We start from the raw sequence: 13195 nt of genomic DNA, 5'->3' as shown, positions 1-13195 counted from the left end.
AATCAAAAAGACAGATAATAGTAAGAATGACAACGATGTGGAGAAATCAGAACCCTTCTATACTGCTGCTGAAAATGTAAAAAGGTGCAGCTATTGTAGAAAGCAGTTTGGCAGTTCCTCAAGAAGATAAATATAGAGTTACCATATGATCCACCATTTGCACTCACAGGTACATACCCAAGAGAGACGAAAGCATCCGTACACACAAAAACTTGTACGTAAACATTCATAATAGCCAAAACAACCTAAATGTCCATCAACTAATAAATGAATGGATAAACAAAAGTATGTATCCATTTAATGGAATATTATCCATCCATAAAAAGAAATGAATTACTGATACATGCTACAACATGAATAAACCTTGAAAACATTATAAGTGAAACAAGGAAGTCACAAAAGGCCATGTATTATTATTTCTTTTATACGAAATGTCGAGAATAGGCAAATTCATGAAGACAAAAAGCAAATGAGTGGCTACCAGGGGCTGGGGGTGGGGAAGGGAATGGTGAATGACTGCTAAATGAGTAAGGGGTTTCTGCTTGGGGTGATGAAAATGTTCTGGAATTATATAATGGTGCTGGTTGCACAACACTATGAATGGACTAAAACTCACTGAATTATACATTTTAAAACTATTAAAATGATAAACTTTATGCTCTATGAATTTCATCACAATTAAAACAAAAAGATAATCTGGAACCAGGTAGGTCTTTAAGAATTTGGATTTCATCCTAAAGCCCATGGGCACCGTTATAGGATTTTTTTAAGCAAGCAATATGATTAGATTTGTATTTTAGGAACATAAATCCTGCAAGACATACTGCTGTGAATATCTAAGCTTTAGCACATAAATTTAACAACATCTGATTTGGGTGTTTAGAAGCTTATGCATAATAATAAAACCCTGTTTCCTTACTGTATCTTGAGTAAGTATGTTTGCCAAATAACTTACCTCTACATATGAATTTATTTAACAAATATTTATATAGTGCTATGTAGCAAGCTCTTTAGAAATATTAACAAATATCCAATCCAATCCTCATAACAAAAGATGAATCTATTAGCTCCACTTCATAGAAAAACAAATAGAAAGGTTAAATAACTTGCCTAAAATTACACAGCTATTAAGTAATATATGTTTTTGAAACTGTGTTTTTATTCACAATTCAGATAAGTATGTGGGACTTTGATTTACTTATCATCTCTGCTGCTGCTGCTAAGTTGCTTCAGTCGTGTCCGACTCTGTGCGACCCCACAGACAGCAGCCCACCAGGCTCCCCCATCCCTGGGATTCTCCAGACAAGAACACTGGAGTGGTTTGCCATTTCCTTCTCCAATTAGCATCTCTACCACTTTTAATTTACTATGAATTTATTAGAAAATTACTTCATATTTTTTTATTTCAACTCTTTTTATTTGTTCTCAATTCAGGATGCACTAATTATTTTTTCCTATGCAGAATTTACAGTGTTATCCACTCTTGTGAAGTTTGGGAAACATTCTCAAAAAAGTCATTTTTTAGTTTTTATTTATTATATTTTACACTATAAACATGTTATTTATGCTTACTATAACACAGCAGTAATTTGGTTAACTAATGACTTTCTATTCTTCAATAACTTCATTATCCCAGTTTGTTTCTTTTTTAAGCAATAAAGAGTTTTTAAAGGAATTAAGTGGTGATTTTATCCAAGGCATATTATCCAACTAGTATATATAAATGTTCACTCTATACTCAATATCATAGGCAAAAGGAAACTAAGAAAATGAAAAGTTCTTCAAAAATAATTATAAAATTACAAAATTCAAGCTGTATGTTTATAATTCCCATTCATTTACTTTACCTAAAAGTCTAGACTAGAATATAACCTAACAATAAAAATGAAAAAGAACATACGAAACAGTTTTGGAGTTCACAATACAATTTTATAAAACCTTATTCAAGTAAACTTTTAATTTACAGTGTTTCTCAAGTACTTATAACTGCCCATCATCTAGGTACTTATAAATTGAACATTTACACTGTGAACACTCACTTATTATCATTAATTACAATTTACAGTAGTATTTTTTTAAGTAGAAATCTTCCTTTCAGAATTTAAACCCAACAAGCAAGCTGTTACTTAAAAACTGGAAAAAAAAACAGTAACAGTAACAAACTCTCTTACGACTTTTAACTACAAATCTATTTTGAAGGACAGCTGCTTGTTAAGACTATGTTTGGATTTTTTACTGCTATCAGACACTTTTAAATGCAAGGTTTTAATTGACTCCCCTAGAAAATTGTAATGAAAACTTTATTTTTATTTTTTTACTTTATTTTTAATTGAAGGATAACTGCTTTACAGTATTGCTGTAATGAAAACTTTAATTCAAGCAAATAGTTAAGGTTAATCACACCTTCATCAATATACATTTAACTGTTCTGTTACACTGTTTCACAAAAGTATTTTAATGTCTAATGTTCAAATTAGTAGTAGAGTATAATATGATTACTGGGCAAACATGAATTTTACTCAAAATTAGCATTTATAAATTCACCATCAAGCACAAGATGGTACTCACATGGGACAGAAAGCTCACACTGTTTTTACCTTTATGATCGGTATAAATAAGTACATACCCTCCATGTAGTCTTTAACTCTATAACCTTCTGAAGACTTAAACAGTTTCAAAAAGAAAGTTTAAAGTTTTAAACCTCAATTTACGGTTATTAAGTAGGGGGACAAATACTACTCAGATACACTCTGCACAAAAGTATTTTCCTATTAACAAACAGGAACTTCATATTAACTTCATCCTCCATTCTAAAGTGAACTATAAAACCCTTTAAAACTCTGTATTATCACTGTTTATTTACATACAATCTCCGTTACTAAACTATAAGCAATATGTGGCCAGGATACATGGGAATAAATTCACTTTGAGTAAATGAATAATAACAATATAACAATAATATGACTATGTAACTTATAACCCTGCACATAGGCGTAAAAAATTATCTCTAAAATAAACTACACTTGGCTACATTCAGAATACAGAAATAAAAAATGCCTTACTAACTTTATGTCCTTTAAAAAACTAGTTTTCCTTTTTAGAAGGTTATGGTGGTTGAACAACAAAATTAAAGAGAAGAGTACACAATGCATACTGTAAATAGTGTATTCTGTATAAATCCATTTATACGAAATTCTAAAAAAGGCAAAACTAATCTATGGTAAGGAAAAACAGATCAGTAGTTGCCTGAGGGGCTGGAGTGGGCAGAATTGACTACAAAAGAGTAGAGTAGCTTCATGGGATGACTAAAACGTTCTATAGCTTGTCTGTAGTGGTTACACAATGTATACATACACTTGTTAAAAACTCAAGGAACACTTAAAGTGGGTATACCTGTGTACCTGTATAAAGATGGTTTGTTTTTGTTAAAAGAGAGGAAAGAAAGGATACAAAAAGTAACAACAGAACCAACAAGCAAAATGTACAGAGAACCATGAGAAAATGGAGACATAGGTAAAATGGGAAGACTGGGTGAAAAAAGAGAGCGAGACAGTGGAAAGAAGAACCAAAGTAAATGTAATAGGGCCTTTTGCAAAATATCACTATTTTTTTCAAAATCCTGTAACATTATTTCAGTTATTCTTCCTCACAACTCTTAGGTAAGCAAGTCTGATGAAAACATCCCTGCTGAAGAAAAGGACCACTTATATGATTTTCCACGTGGTCTAAAGGCTTAATCAAAATTAATATCCAGATTTTCTACTGCTTAACAATTTTCAGCAAGCTCAGAAACTAACACCAACCACAGCAAGAAACAGAACTCCCAATATTCTATGAGTACTGCTTTTTCTATTGCTTATTTCTTTTTGGGTTTAGTTAGGCTCTGAAACATACCAGCAGAAATAGGGTGCAGTGACTTCTCTGCTTCTATAAAACTACTGCCAAAGAAATGAAGAGACCATCGGCATCCTCCATTTCTAAAGCTGTTCTCCTTAGGTGGTGGCTTGCTTACCCCTCCCTTTTCTTTTCACTTTTGAGCACCAATATCAGTCAAAACAGAGGTTCAAACAGCAGTGTGCTTCAGATAAATCTTAAAGACACCCACCAAAGTGAAGCACTGATTTGCTAATTTTGAGTGTTAAAATATTCCTCAAAAGGGTCATCATCATAATCTTTACTGATTTTTTTGTGTGGCTTATAGAATTTCTCTCATTATTTTATAGGAACTGTTAAGCTAAAGAAATCTACACAAAGTATTCTTTTTATACCACTTGAATAGCGGTATAACCTTATTAGGGCCTGAAGTATAAATGCCAATTACCAAATACTTGTACTGTTAAGAGAGTAAGTAAAAACTCAAAACTCTGGAGTAAAATAGTCAAGTTTCAAATTCCAGCCTCCTCCAATAGCTAGCTATGTGACCTTAGAAAATCACTGAATCCCTCTATACTTCAGTTTCCTCATTGATGAAACAGGGACACTCACAGGATTTTTCTGAGGATTAAATGTGAAAAATATCTGTAAAAGCTGATAAACACAAATTGCTCAAAAAATGTTTTCAATTATTACTAACATTGATTACTCTTTCTTCTCTTTACCAACACTGTTTCTTCTAACGTGTCCTACAAAGATGGCTTTACGTAGATTTTTTTTTTTAACTAAAACAAAATTTGTAAAGAATAATCAACAACTCGGCTCACTATTTATTAGTAACTTTTCTGTTCTTGTCTCATTTTAAAAACCAAGTACCAAATTTACTAAAGGACTGATAACATTTCTGAATGGGAAAGACAGGATAAGGATTCATGGCTGGCCTGCAGTAATAATCATTACCGACTTTAGCAACTAAACAACAACTTATCAAGTAAATATTAAAAACAAAAGTGGAAAAAAACCTATTTTAATAGTTATTAAGAATAAATAAAAGTAACTGAAAAATCTCATGCATCGCATCTTGAGTTTAAACCAAAAATATAGATTCTTCATCACAACATCAGCTTTTATTTATACTTGGAAGCTGAAATCATTATCTATAGTTAATCCATAAAGATGATTTCTACCTTTTCATTCAAGTACATGTTTACAATTAGTGTATTATACTTCAATAGTTTTTTTTAACCTTGATTTTTATTAAAACAGGAAATAAAAGACACATGAATCTCTCTCATGCAACTTGAAATAAAATCTTAATAACAAGAAAAGAGTATTATAAGCAACATTACTATTGAAGAACATCTTTTACCTCTCTAAAGTTAACAGAATTATCCTCTGTCACTATATAATCAGCCCAACTGATGGTTCAGATTAATTTGATCTTTATTTTTTCTAATTACATGTTATCCTTAATAGAAAATCTAATGAGTCAACTTTTTCTAGTAAAAAGTGGCTATTTATATAGTTATTGATCACAATAAGAAATGTCTTTCTGTACTTTTATTTTCAAGTTTTAGGGGACTCCTGGAATGAATACAGTAGAGTCAAGAGTGAATTAAGAACAAACCAAGAACAAACAAAATCTGATTAAATATGTATTTCTATCCTTTTGCTGTAATAAGCAACTGAATTCTAGTACTGAATAAAAATTAAAATTAAAAAAAAGAGAAACAGAGTTTAGGAAGAGACAAAATAACAAATGAAAGGAAATTAGAGAGATGGATCCTAGAAACAAAAAGTTGGCATGAACTAGGTATAAATTTGTTACATTTAAAATCTATTTCTATAATTATTTCCATAATAATATTTTTAGTTTGTTAGGTATAGACGAATAGAGATTAATAGATTCTAAACCAGAAAAGGATTCAATAGAGTACTTTCAACATTAAATATTTCCAAAAAGTCCTTTCCAGTAAGTTATCTTAATACATATCATCGTGTATGCCCTATCTTAAGAACACAAGCCCTAGGAAAAAAATAAATCAAACTTAAAGGTAATTAAATATCCCAGTAATATCCCAATAAAATCTGTTTTAAAAAAAACCTGCTACTATTTTTAGGATTTTCAATTTTGAACTATAAAGTAAAATTACTGCATGATATAATATCAAATAGATTTAGTTGTGGGGTTTTTTTAAGTAGTTTATTTTTCCCTAACTCATTACAATATTTCATCTTTTCTTTCAAAAATCTTCCAGTCTTAAATGTTTAAGTCATATCAGGATTACATCATATTGGTGTTTAGCTCTTATCTAACCAGTTCTTTTAATTTGATCCATATGTAATTACTTGACTCATACTTTTAAAAGTATTTTAATGTAATCTCTTAACTCATACTTTTTGAAGTGTTTTAAATTTTTAATCCCATTTTTATTACTCTTTTTTTCTAATTTGCCTATATTATTTTCCCTGTTTTATCTGATTTTCTACCATCTTATATTACATCTCTATAGGTATTTCAAGAATGACTTCTTATTGCTTATTTAACTTTGTATGTCAGTTTTTACATAGCAAACTATATATGCCAAAATCAACATTTTTTTTAATATAGAAAGTGTAAGAAACGGTACCTTTTTTTGTAGCTGAACATTTTTTTCCAGGCACAACAAAGAAAAATCCTAGCCTTAAAGCCTGAACACCGTTAAGTATAAAACACTTTATTTTTAAAAACATATATACGAACTACCTTCTTTTAGGAAAGTAGGAAAAATGCAAAAACAGAATCAAAAGGTAAAAATCTGCAGAATATACTTTTGTCCAGGACTTTTTCTATGCAAGCTATTTTTACTATAATTACAACAATGTCTTTTATTTACTTATTTTATTAGGAGTTTCAAATATAACTATGGGGTCATCAGAAACATTATTTTAATGGCTATGAATCATTATATTAACTAGCTAGACCGTTTTCCTACTGTTGGGCAACCACTACATTAAAACAGCAGTAGCAGAGCTATGTAGGGTGACAGATGCTAACTAGACTTATGGTGATCACTTCCCAATATATATAAATATCAAATCTTTGTTGTCAACTTGAAACTAATATATGTCAATTATATCTCAATTAAAAAGAGCAAAACCTAATTTCCTGTTCTTAAAAAGGAGACAGAGTAGAAAGGTCCATCACTGATATGTAAGATAAATACAAACAAACTGAATAGTAAAAAGATTTTGAAACTAAAGCTAAAAACTCAACTGTAGGTTTTCCAACTTTTGTTTCAAATCCCCCCACACACACACAAAAACTTTAATTTGTAAAATCTATGTTCTTTAAAAAGCTTAACAAATTGTATGGTAACAACTAAATTCCCTCACTCTGGGCTATGCACACGTGTTTAGTTGCTAAGACATGTCAAGATTCTTGAGACCCAGTGGACTGTAGCCCACCAGGTTCCTCTATCCATGGGATTTCCCAGGCAAGAACACTGGAATGGTTGCCATCTCCTCCTCCAGGGGATCTTTCTGCATCTCCTATGTCTCCTGCACTGGCAAGTGGATTCTTTACCACTGAGCCACCTGGGAAACCCCACTCAAGACTGATTTTTTAGTTATCAGATGGAAATCTGGACTACTGATGTAAGCATACAATAAATATTACTAGACAATACTTCATATTATATATCATAGCAAGTCAGTACAGTTTAGTACTTAAGAGCACAGACTCTAAAGTGAGACTACTTGGGTTGGAATCTTGTCTCTACAACTTATCAGCTGTGTGATTCTCTAAGTTACTGAAACTCCCTGTGCCTCCTTAGCTTCCTCATCTGTGAAATGGGATAATAATAATGATCTCAAATAGCTGTTATGAGAGTTATTTGTAAAGTTCCTGGCACACAGTAAAAACTATGTAGATGACTGTTTAAATTTTTTAAATTTAGGTAACATTTACTGTATTTTGGGCTTCCCTGGTGGCTCAGAGGTTAAAGCGTCTGCCTGTAATGCAGGAGACCTGGGTTTGATCCCTGGGTCAGGAAGATCCCCTGAAGAAGGAAATGGCAACCCACTCCGGTATTCTTCACTCACTCACTCACTGTGTTTACTATGTGCCAGGCTAAATGCTTTACATGAATTTGCCTCAAATAATCTTAACAACACCTATGAAGATACTATTATTGTCCCCATTTAAAAAACAGAGAAAACTGAAGGACAGAAAGACTAAATGACTAAGCTGAGATCATACACAAATGTCGAACAAGGATCTGAACCTAAGTCTGACCACATAATCTACAAATCTAGCACAGATTTTCTTATACACTTGAAGCAATAGCCTCCTGCTAAATCTTGTTGAAATAAATTAGAATATGTATTTCCTGGAATAACAGAGTACTTTAAGAAGTAATATAAGAAATATCACTCTAATACAGAGGTATTTATACATGAAATGATCATGATGTCTGATATTTAATACAGCTTGAGGGAGGAGAGAGGATTAAGAAGAGTAGACATACTTTGATAATTGTTAAAGTCTGGTCATGGGTCTATGTGGATTTATCATTTTATTCTCTCCACTTTTGTATATTCTTTAAAACTTCCACAATAAAAGGTTGAAAATAGAATACGGTACATAGATTAAACTCTTTTATCACACAAGCAAACAACTTTCTTTTGATACTTTGTATCAAAGATATAAAAGGACATGACAAACTTGATGCTTATATCTTTTACAATTTATATATAATCTGTAAAGGGTGATCTTACTTGAAATAAGTGAATATCCTCTCAACCAAAATGAAAAATTAGTAAAAGCATTTTGGTTAAACATATACATATTAAATTGCTGTTTGCATTTCAAAACATTTGCTTAAGTAATTTTTTCTTTCCTTTCTCCACCCTGATATCTCTGCAATTATAACACTCTAATTTGTTGCCCATATTTATACAGACAAATATGACTTTACAACATGGTCATAAATTGAACATTACAAATAACAACAGCAAATATGCTTCACTAAGAGACACTTCAGAAATTCCTTGCCTCAAATTGTAGTTGATTTCTATACTAATATATATCTATGAACTTTTATAAGTATAAATATAATAAATAATTCATTTGAGAACATTTTATATGTTTTAAATTACAGTTAAGACAACTTGGCTGATACTAAAGGAACAAATACACAACATTTATTAAGCCAGACACTATACTAAGTACTTTCATACACATTAGCTCACTAAATTTAAGAGATTATATACATTTTAATAAAAGAATACTAAGACTTAGATAAAATCACTTGCCCAAGGTCACAGAGCTAATTAAGTAGCTAAATGGTATTCAAATTTAAGCTTACATACAAAAGCCACTTTTTCCCTTGCTATTATTACCAGGCTACCATATGGGAGGCAAAAACCTACACTCAAGTCAAATTTAAATATTTAGGGCCTTTTTTAAGTGGACCATAAAATGCTTAAGTTACGGGTTACATATATATTACAGCGGCAGCTTGGTTTCGGGTAAAAAGTACCAACTACAACACAGAAGCACTGTTTACTTTGCTACTGTATGACTCTCCCCCCTCCCCAAGTCTCTTAATTTCAACCTCAGGTTACTCATCATAAGAAAGTGAACATCTTTGCAGTCCAATTCCCAGGGTTACAAGATTCAAAAATGACACATATGTGAAATCACTTCAAAAACAAAACAAGTAGTCCCCCTTTTTTTTGTCTTAAAATGCTGAAGGCAACACAGAATAAAGTTTTCTAAAGTAATTGTCAGCTGTTTGTTCTACAGTCTATTAACATTTCCAGAACTTTCTAAAACCTTTTTTTCTAAGCATAACTCAATCATTAGCTCTATTACTTGGCTTTCCTCATCCTTCAAAATGATGCAACAGTAATGACATCAGTGCTTTTGTAATAAATAATATGCCATCCTGAAATGCTCAGCCTATAGAAGTTCTAACTTTTGACTTTTCAAACTAAACATGTGTTTGGTGTCACTCTTACTTATATTCATTACCTTACTTAATGTTAGAGCCTTTTTACTCTCAGTTTGCAAAAAACTTGAATCAAGATACGGAATTCTAAAGTAGAACACCCAACACATAATTTTTAACTTTTATGGGGTTTTTTCCCAAAGCTTCTCAAAACAGATACAATAGCTAACAAGGACATCAAACACAGCAATAAAATCCACTAAAAACATTCAGCTGCTCTAAAAGAAGGATCAGGCTCTTCAGGAGAAAACTACATTGTATGAGTTTGCAAAGTTTCTCATTTAAACTCCATTTCAGAGAAAGCCTTTGCATACTCACACAATATGCTTTAAAATGGCACTTTGCTGACCTTCCAATAGTCCAGCTCTATGAAAATTCTGTGATGGGTGTAACTTCAGAGAATCTGAAAAACACAAAAAGCATTAAGTACTTTTTATGCTGAATGACTAAAAAAAAAGCCAAGGATAGCATACATCTCTTATATAATTGTCACGTATTTTTAAGAGCTAAAGTCCGTATTTGTGAATATATTCTCTGCAAAGGAAGGCTGAATTGCCTCTACACTGGTCTTCATGCTAAACTCAGATTTTCATAAAGCATTTGTTTCACGGAAAATTATCTGATGATTACTGCACAAATGGTGTTAATGTCTTGACTATTTTTAACACCCAATTGTATCACATTAGCCCTCCTCTAAGGATCACCTCTAGATACCGTCTCTTCCTTCTGACACTCAAAATTACAATATTTTCAAGCTACTTCAGGTAATGTTGCCCAAAAAATATCCTCCAGGATGGTGATTGCCAACTAAAGTCATCAGAGCAACAACAAGACAATGGCTACAGTCACTAAGTAGGACTCTACAAACGTCAGTCTATAAAGTCCAGTACCTTCCAGAGTAAACCATCGCACTCGGATTCACTTAAGCGATTTAGATACAAGAAGGTGAGGCTGAAGCCGCCCTTTTTGGAGAAGGTGGGATCAGCGGGTGGCTACATCAAACCCCAAACCGAAGAAACCCTGAATTTCTCAGTAAACAGGGTTCACATTGGTATACATTTTTTTTAATACGTCAAAATAAATAGCTAATACCCCGGTAATATCTTTTAGCCCGTCTCAATGGTTTAAAAAGTGAAGAGTGCAGTGAGAGAATTTTGGTTTGATGGCCCTTGCACACATTCTAACACATTCTTGTGTCCAGTATAGGAATTTAACCCCAGTAGAGATCAGCTCAAGTGTTAATATTTTATATCCCGGGAATCCCCTCCAAGCCTTAGCCAACAGAGTTTTAAAACTGGAAACTCTGTCCAATGCCCCCTCCCTGCAACAAGCCCCAGAACGGCAACGAAAGAGAAAATTCTCAAAGGACAGCGTTTGTGCCCTGAGCTGGTACCCCTGGGACAGGAGAGGAATAAAACTAATGCAGAGAGAGCACCCCTCTCTTTGTAAAACAGAGAGAGAAGTAAGTAATTAGAATGTCACAGAGGTGGAAAGAGAGAAAAAAGAAGAGAAAATTCGGGCTCTTTCCAGCAATAAGATGACGAGGAAAGAAGGACGCCTGGTCGAGGGGGGCCGTCCCAACAAGGGGAGGGAGTGGACTAGGCCGGAGAGAGAGGGGGGAGAACCACGGCGCACAAACAACCTGGAGGAGGAGGAAAATGGTGATACTGCACCCAGAACCAGCTCCAGGCTACACTGCCCCTTTGGGGGCAACTTTGCTGGGGAGGGTGGTCCTGGTAAGAAGAGCCACGGCGCCCGGATCGCGGCAGCTCCAGCGCGGGGCCCAGTCCTGGGTGATCCCCAAGCAGGGGAGGCCGGGGCCGGCCGCCCGGGGAGAGGGGAGAGGCCCGCCACCGAGGGGCGCTCAGAGCTACCGGGGGCCGCAGACCCGGGGGCCGACGGCATCTGGGCCCCGGGCAGCAGGCGGCTCCGCGGGGGAGGGGCCACCGCTCCTCTCGGGCCCCTTCCACCACCGCCCCCAGCCCCTCGGCCTCTCCTTACCACCCCCCCAAGACAGGCCGTTCCGGCGGAGGCTCGGCCGCCCCCCGACCGGGACCCCTCCGGTTCCCCCTAGGTCGGGCCTCCCCGCTTCCCCCCCACACACCCCAGCCCCCAGCCTGACTCACCTCGTGAGTACAGGGACTTGGGCGACTCCAGGTCTAGGTCCGCGCTGAGCAATGAAATGAAGTCCGAGGGCATCGCAACTCGACCCAGCCCGGCCCGAGGGCAGCGGGAGGGGGGGAGCGGCGGTGGCGGCGGCACCTCCTCTCCGGGACCGTGGGCACCGAACCGGGGGCGGCAGGCGAGGGCGGCTGCCGCTGCCTCCTCCTCGAGGGCAGTGACTTCCACCGAGCCGACGAACCGAGGAAACAGCGGCGGGGTGGAGGGGGAACTCCACAGGGACTAACTCCCGGCGAGCCAGGAGGGGGGTTCAGGTCGGGGGAAAGGGAGGGGGAGAGCCAACGGGTCCGTTTCGTGCTTCTCCTCTGCGAAAACTGACGGTCGCCGCCACCGCCGCCGCCGCTGACAGGAATCTGAGCCCCGCCTCCCACGAGGCACTGCGCAGGCGCGGAGGGGGGCGGCCCAGGGCAGGGAACAGCCCAGGCGACTGCCGGAGGGCGGGGAGGCGCGCCACGGAACAGCATCAACAAGGGCTCCGCTTCCTGCTGCCGCGGCCCCGGGCTGCTGTTCATGAGCTGGGAAACGGCCCCGCCTGCCGAGAGGGAGGGAGGCTGGGAGGTGTCCGCGCCTGGGGCCCCGGGGAGGGAAAAGGTATTTGCACCGACCTGGTGGCGGCAAGCCGGAGGCGGCCGGCCCAGCTCCAAGCTGAGCTCAGGAGGACACAAACCTAGGGGAACCGAGGTGTCTCCGGGAAGAGGGGAGAGACCCCCCACTCCCCCAAAGCCGGGACATCCCGAGCGGGCAGGCGTGGGGTCTCAGAGGGGAATAGAGTTTCGTCCCTTGGAGTTACCACTCCTTTGGGGTTTTCATAGCAATGTCTGAATTGAGTTGGCCAAAGGACTATCAAACTCATTTCTTAATTAGGAAATGGAACCTCGAGTTATTGGTTTTTAAATTAAAGTACCTTCTCTCCCATCTTTACCCTTCCCCTTCTTTCTCTCCCCGCCCCCCGCACCCCCAACTATTAGAGGCTGAAAAAAAAAAAAAGATTTAAGTCTCTCATTGTGCTGGGATCGCCGGGTGTTTTCAGAGTGGGAGATAAAAGTTAATTTAAAAACTGAGTCCTATGAGTCCACCTGACTGTTGTAGAGTGAAAAAAGCAAACTTAAAAACCATTCTTAGAGTTTTTCATTTTCTTTTTTTTAACC

General features: G+C 36.7%; 1 protein-coding gene across 8 annotated transcripts in view; it reads right to left on the bottom strand.

Annotated features, from left to right (window-relative positions):
* The window catches only part of NFAT5 (nuclear factor of activated T cells 5), a 108136-nt gene extending 95700 nt beyond the window's left edge, over positions 1–12436 (bottom strand). For 2 of the 8 annotated variants that reach the window (XM_069550233.1, XM_069550234.1), the window contains exons 1-2: positions 11993–12402; positions 10216–10269 (exon numbers count right to left, since the gene is read on the bottom strand). In XM_069550233.1, the coding sequence (XP_069406334.1) occupies positions 10216–10269; positions 11993–12065 (127 nt within the window). In that variant the 5' untranslated portion in view covers positions 12066–12402. Of the gene's footprint in view, positions 1–10215; positions 10270–11992 lie in introns of all 8 variants that reach the window. The other 6 variants (XM_069550235.1, XM_069550236.1, XM_069550237.1 and 3 more) reach the window with 5 other exon arrangements.
* Between the last annotated feature and the right edge of the window lie 759 nt (positions 12437–13195).

Source organism: Ovis canadensis, chromosome 14, assembly GCF_042477335.2.
Source record: "Ovis canadensis isolate MfBH-ARS-UI-01 breed Bighorn chromosome 14, ARS-UI_OviCan_v2, whole genome shotgun sequence".
NCBI classification, from domain to species: Eukaryota; Metazoa; Chordata; class Mammalia; order Artiodactyla; family Bovidae; genus Ovis; species Ovis canadensis.
This window is presented reverse-complemented; position numbering and strand designations above follow the sequence as displayed.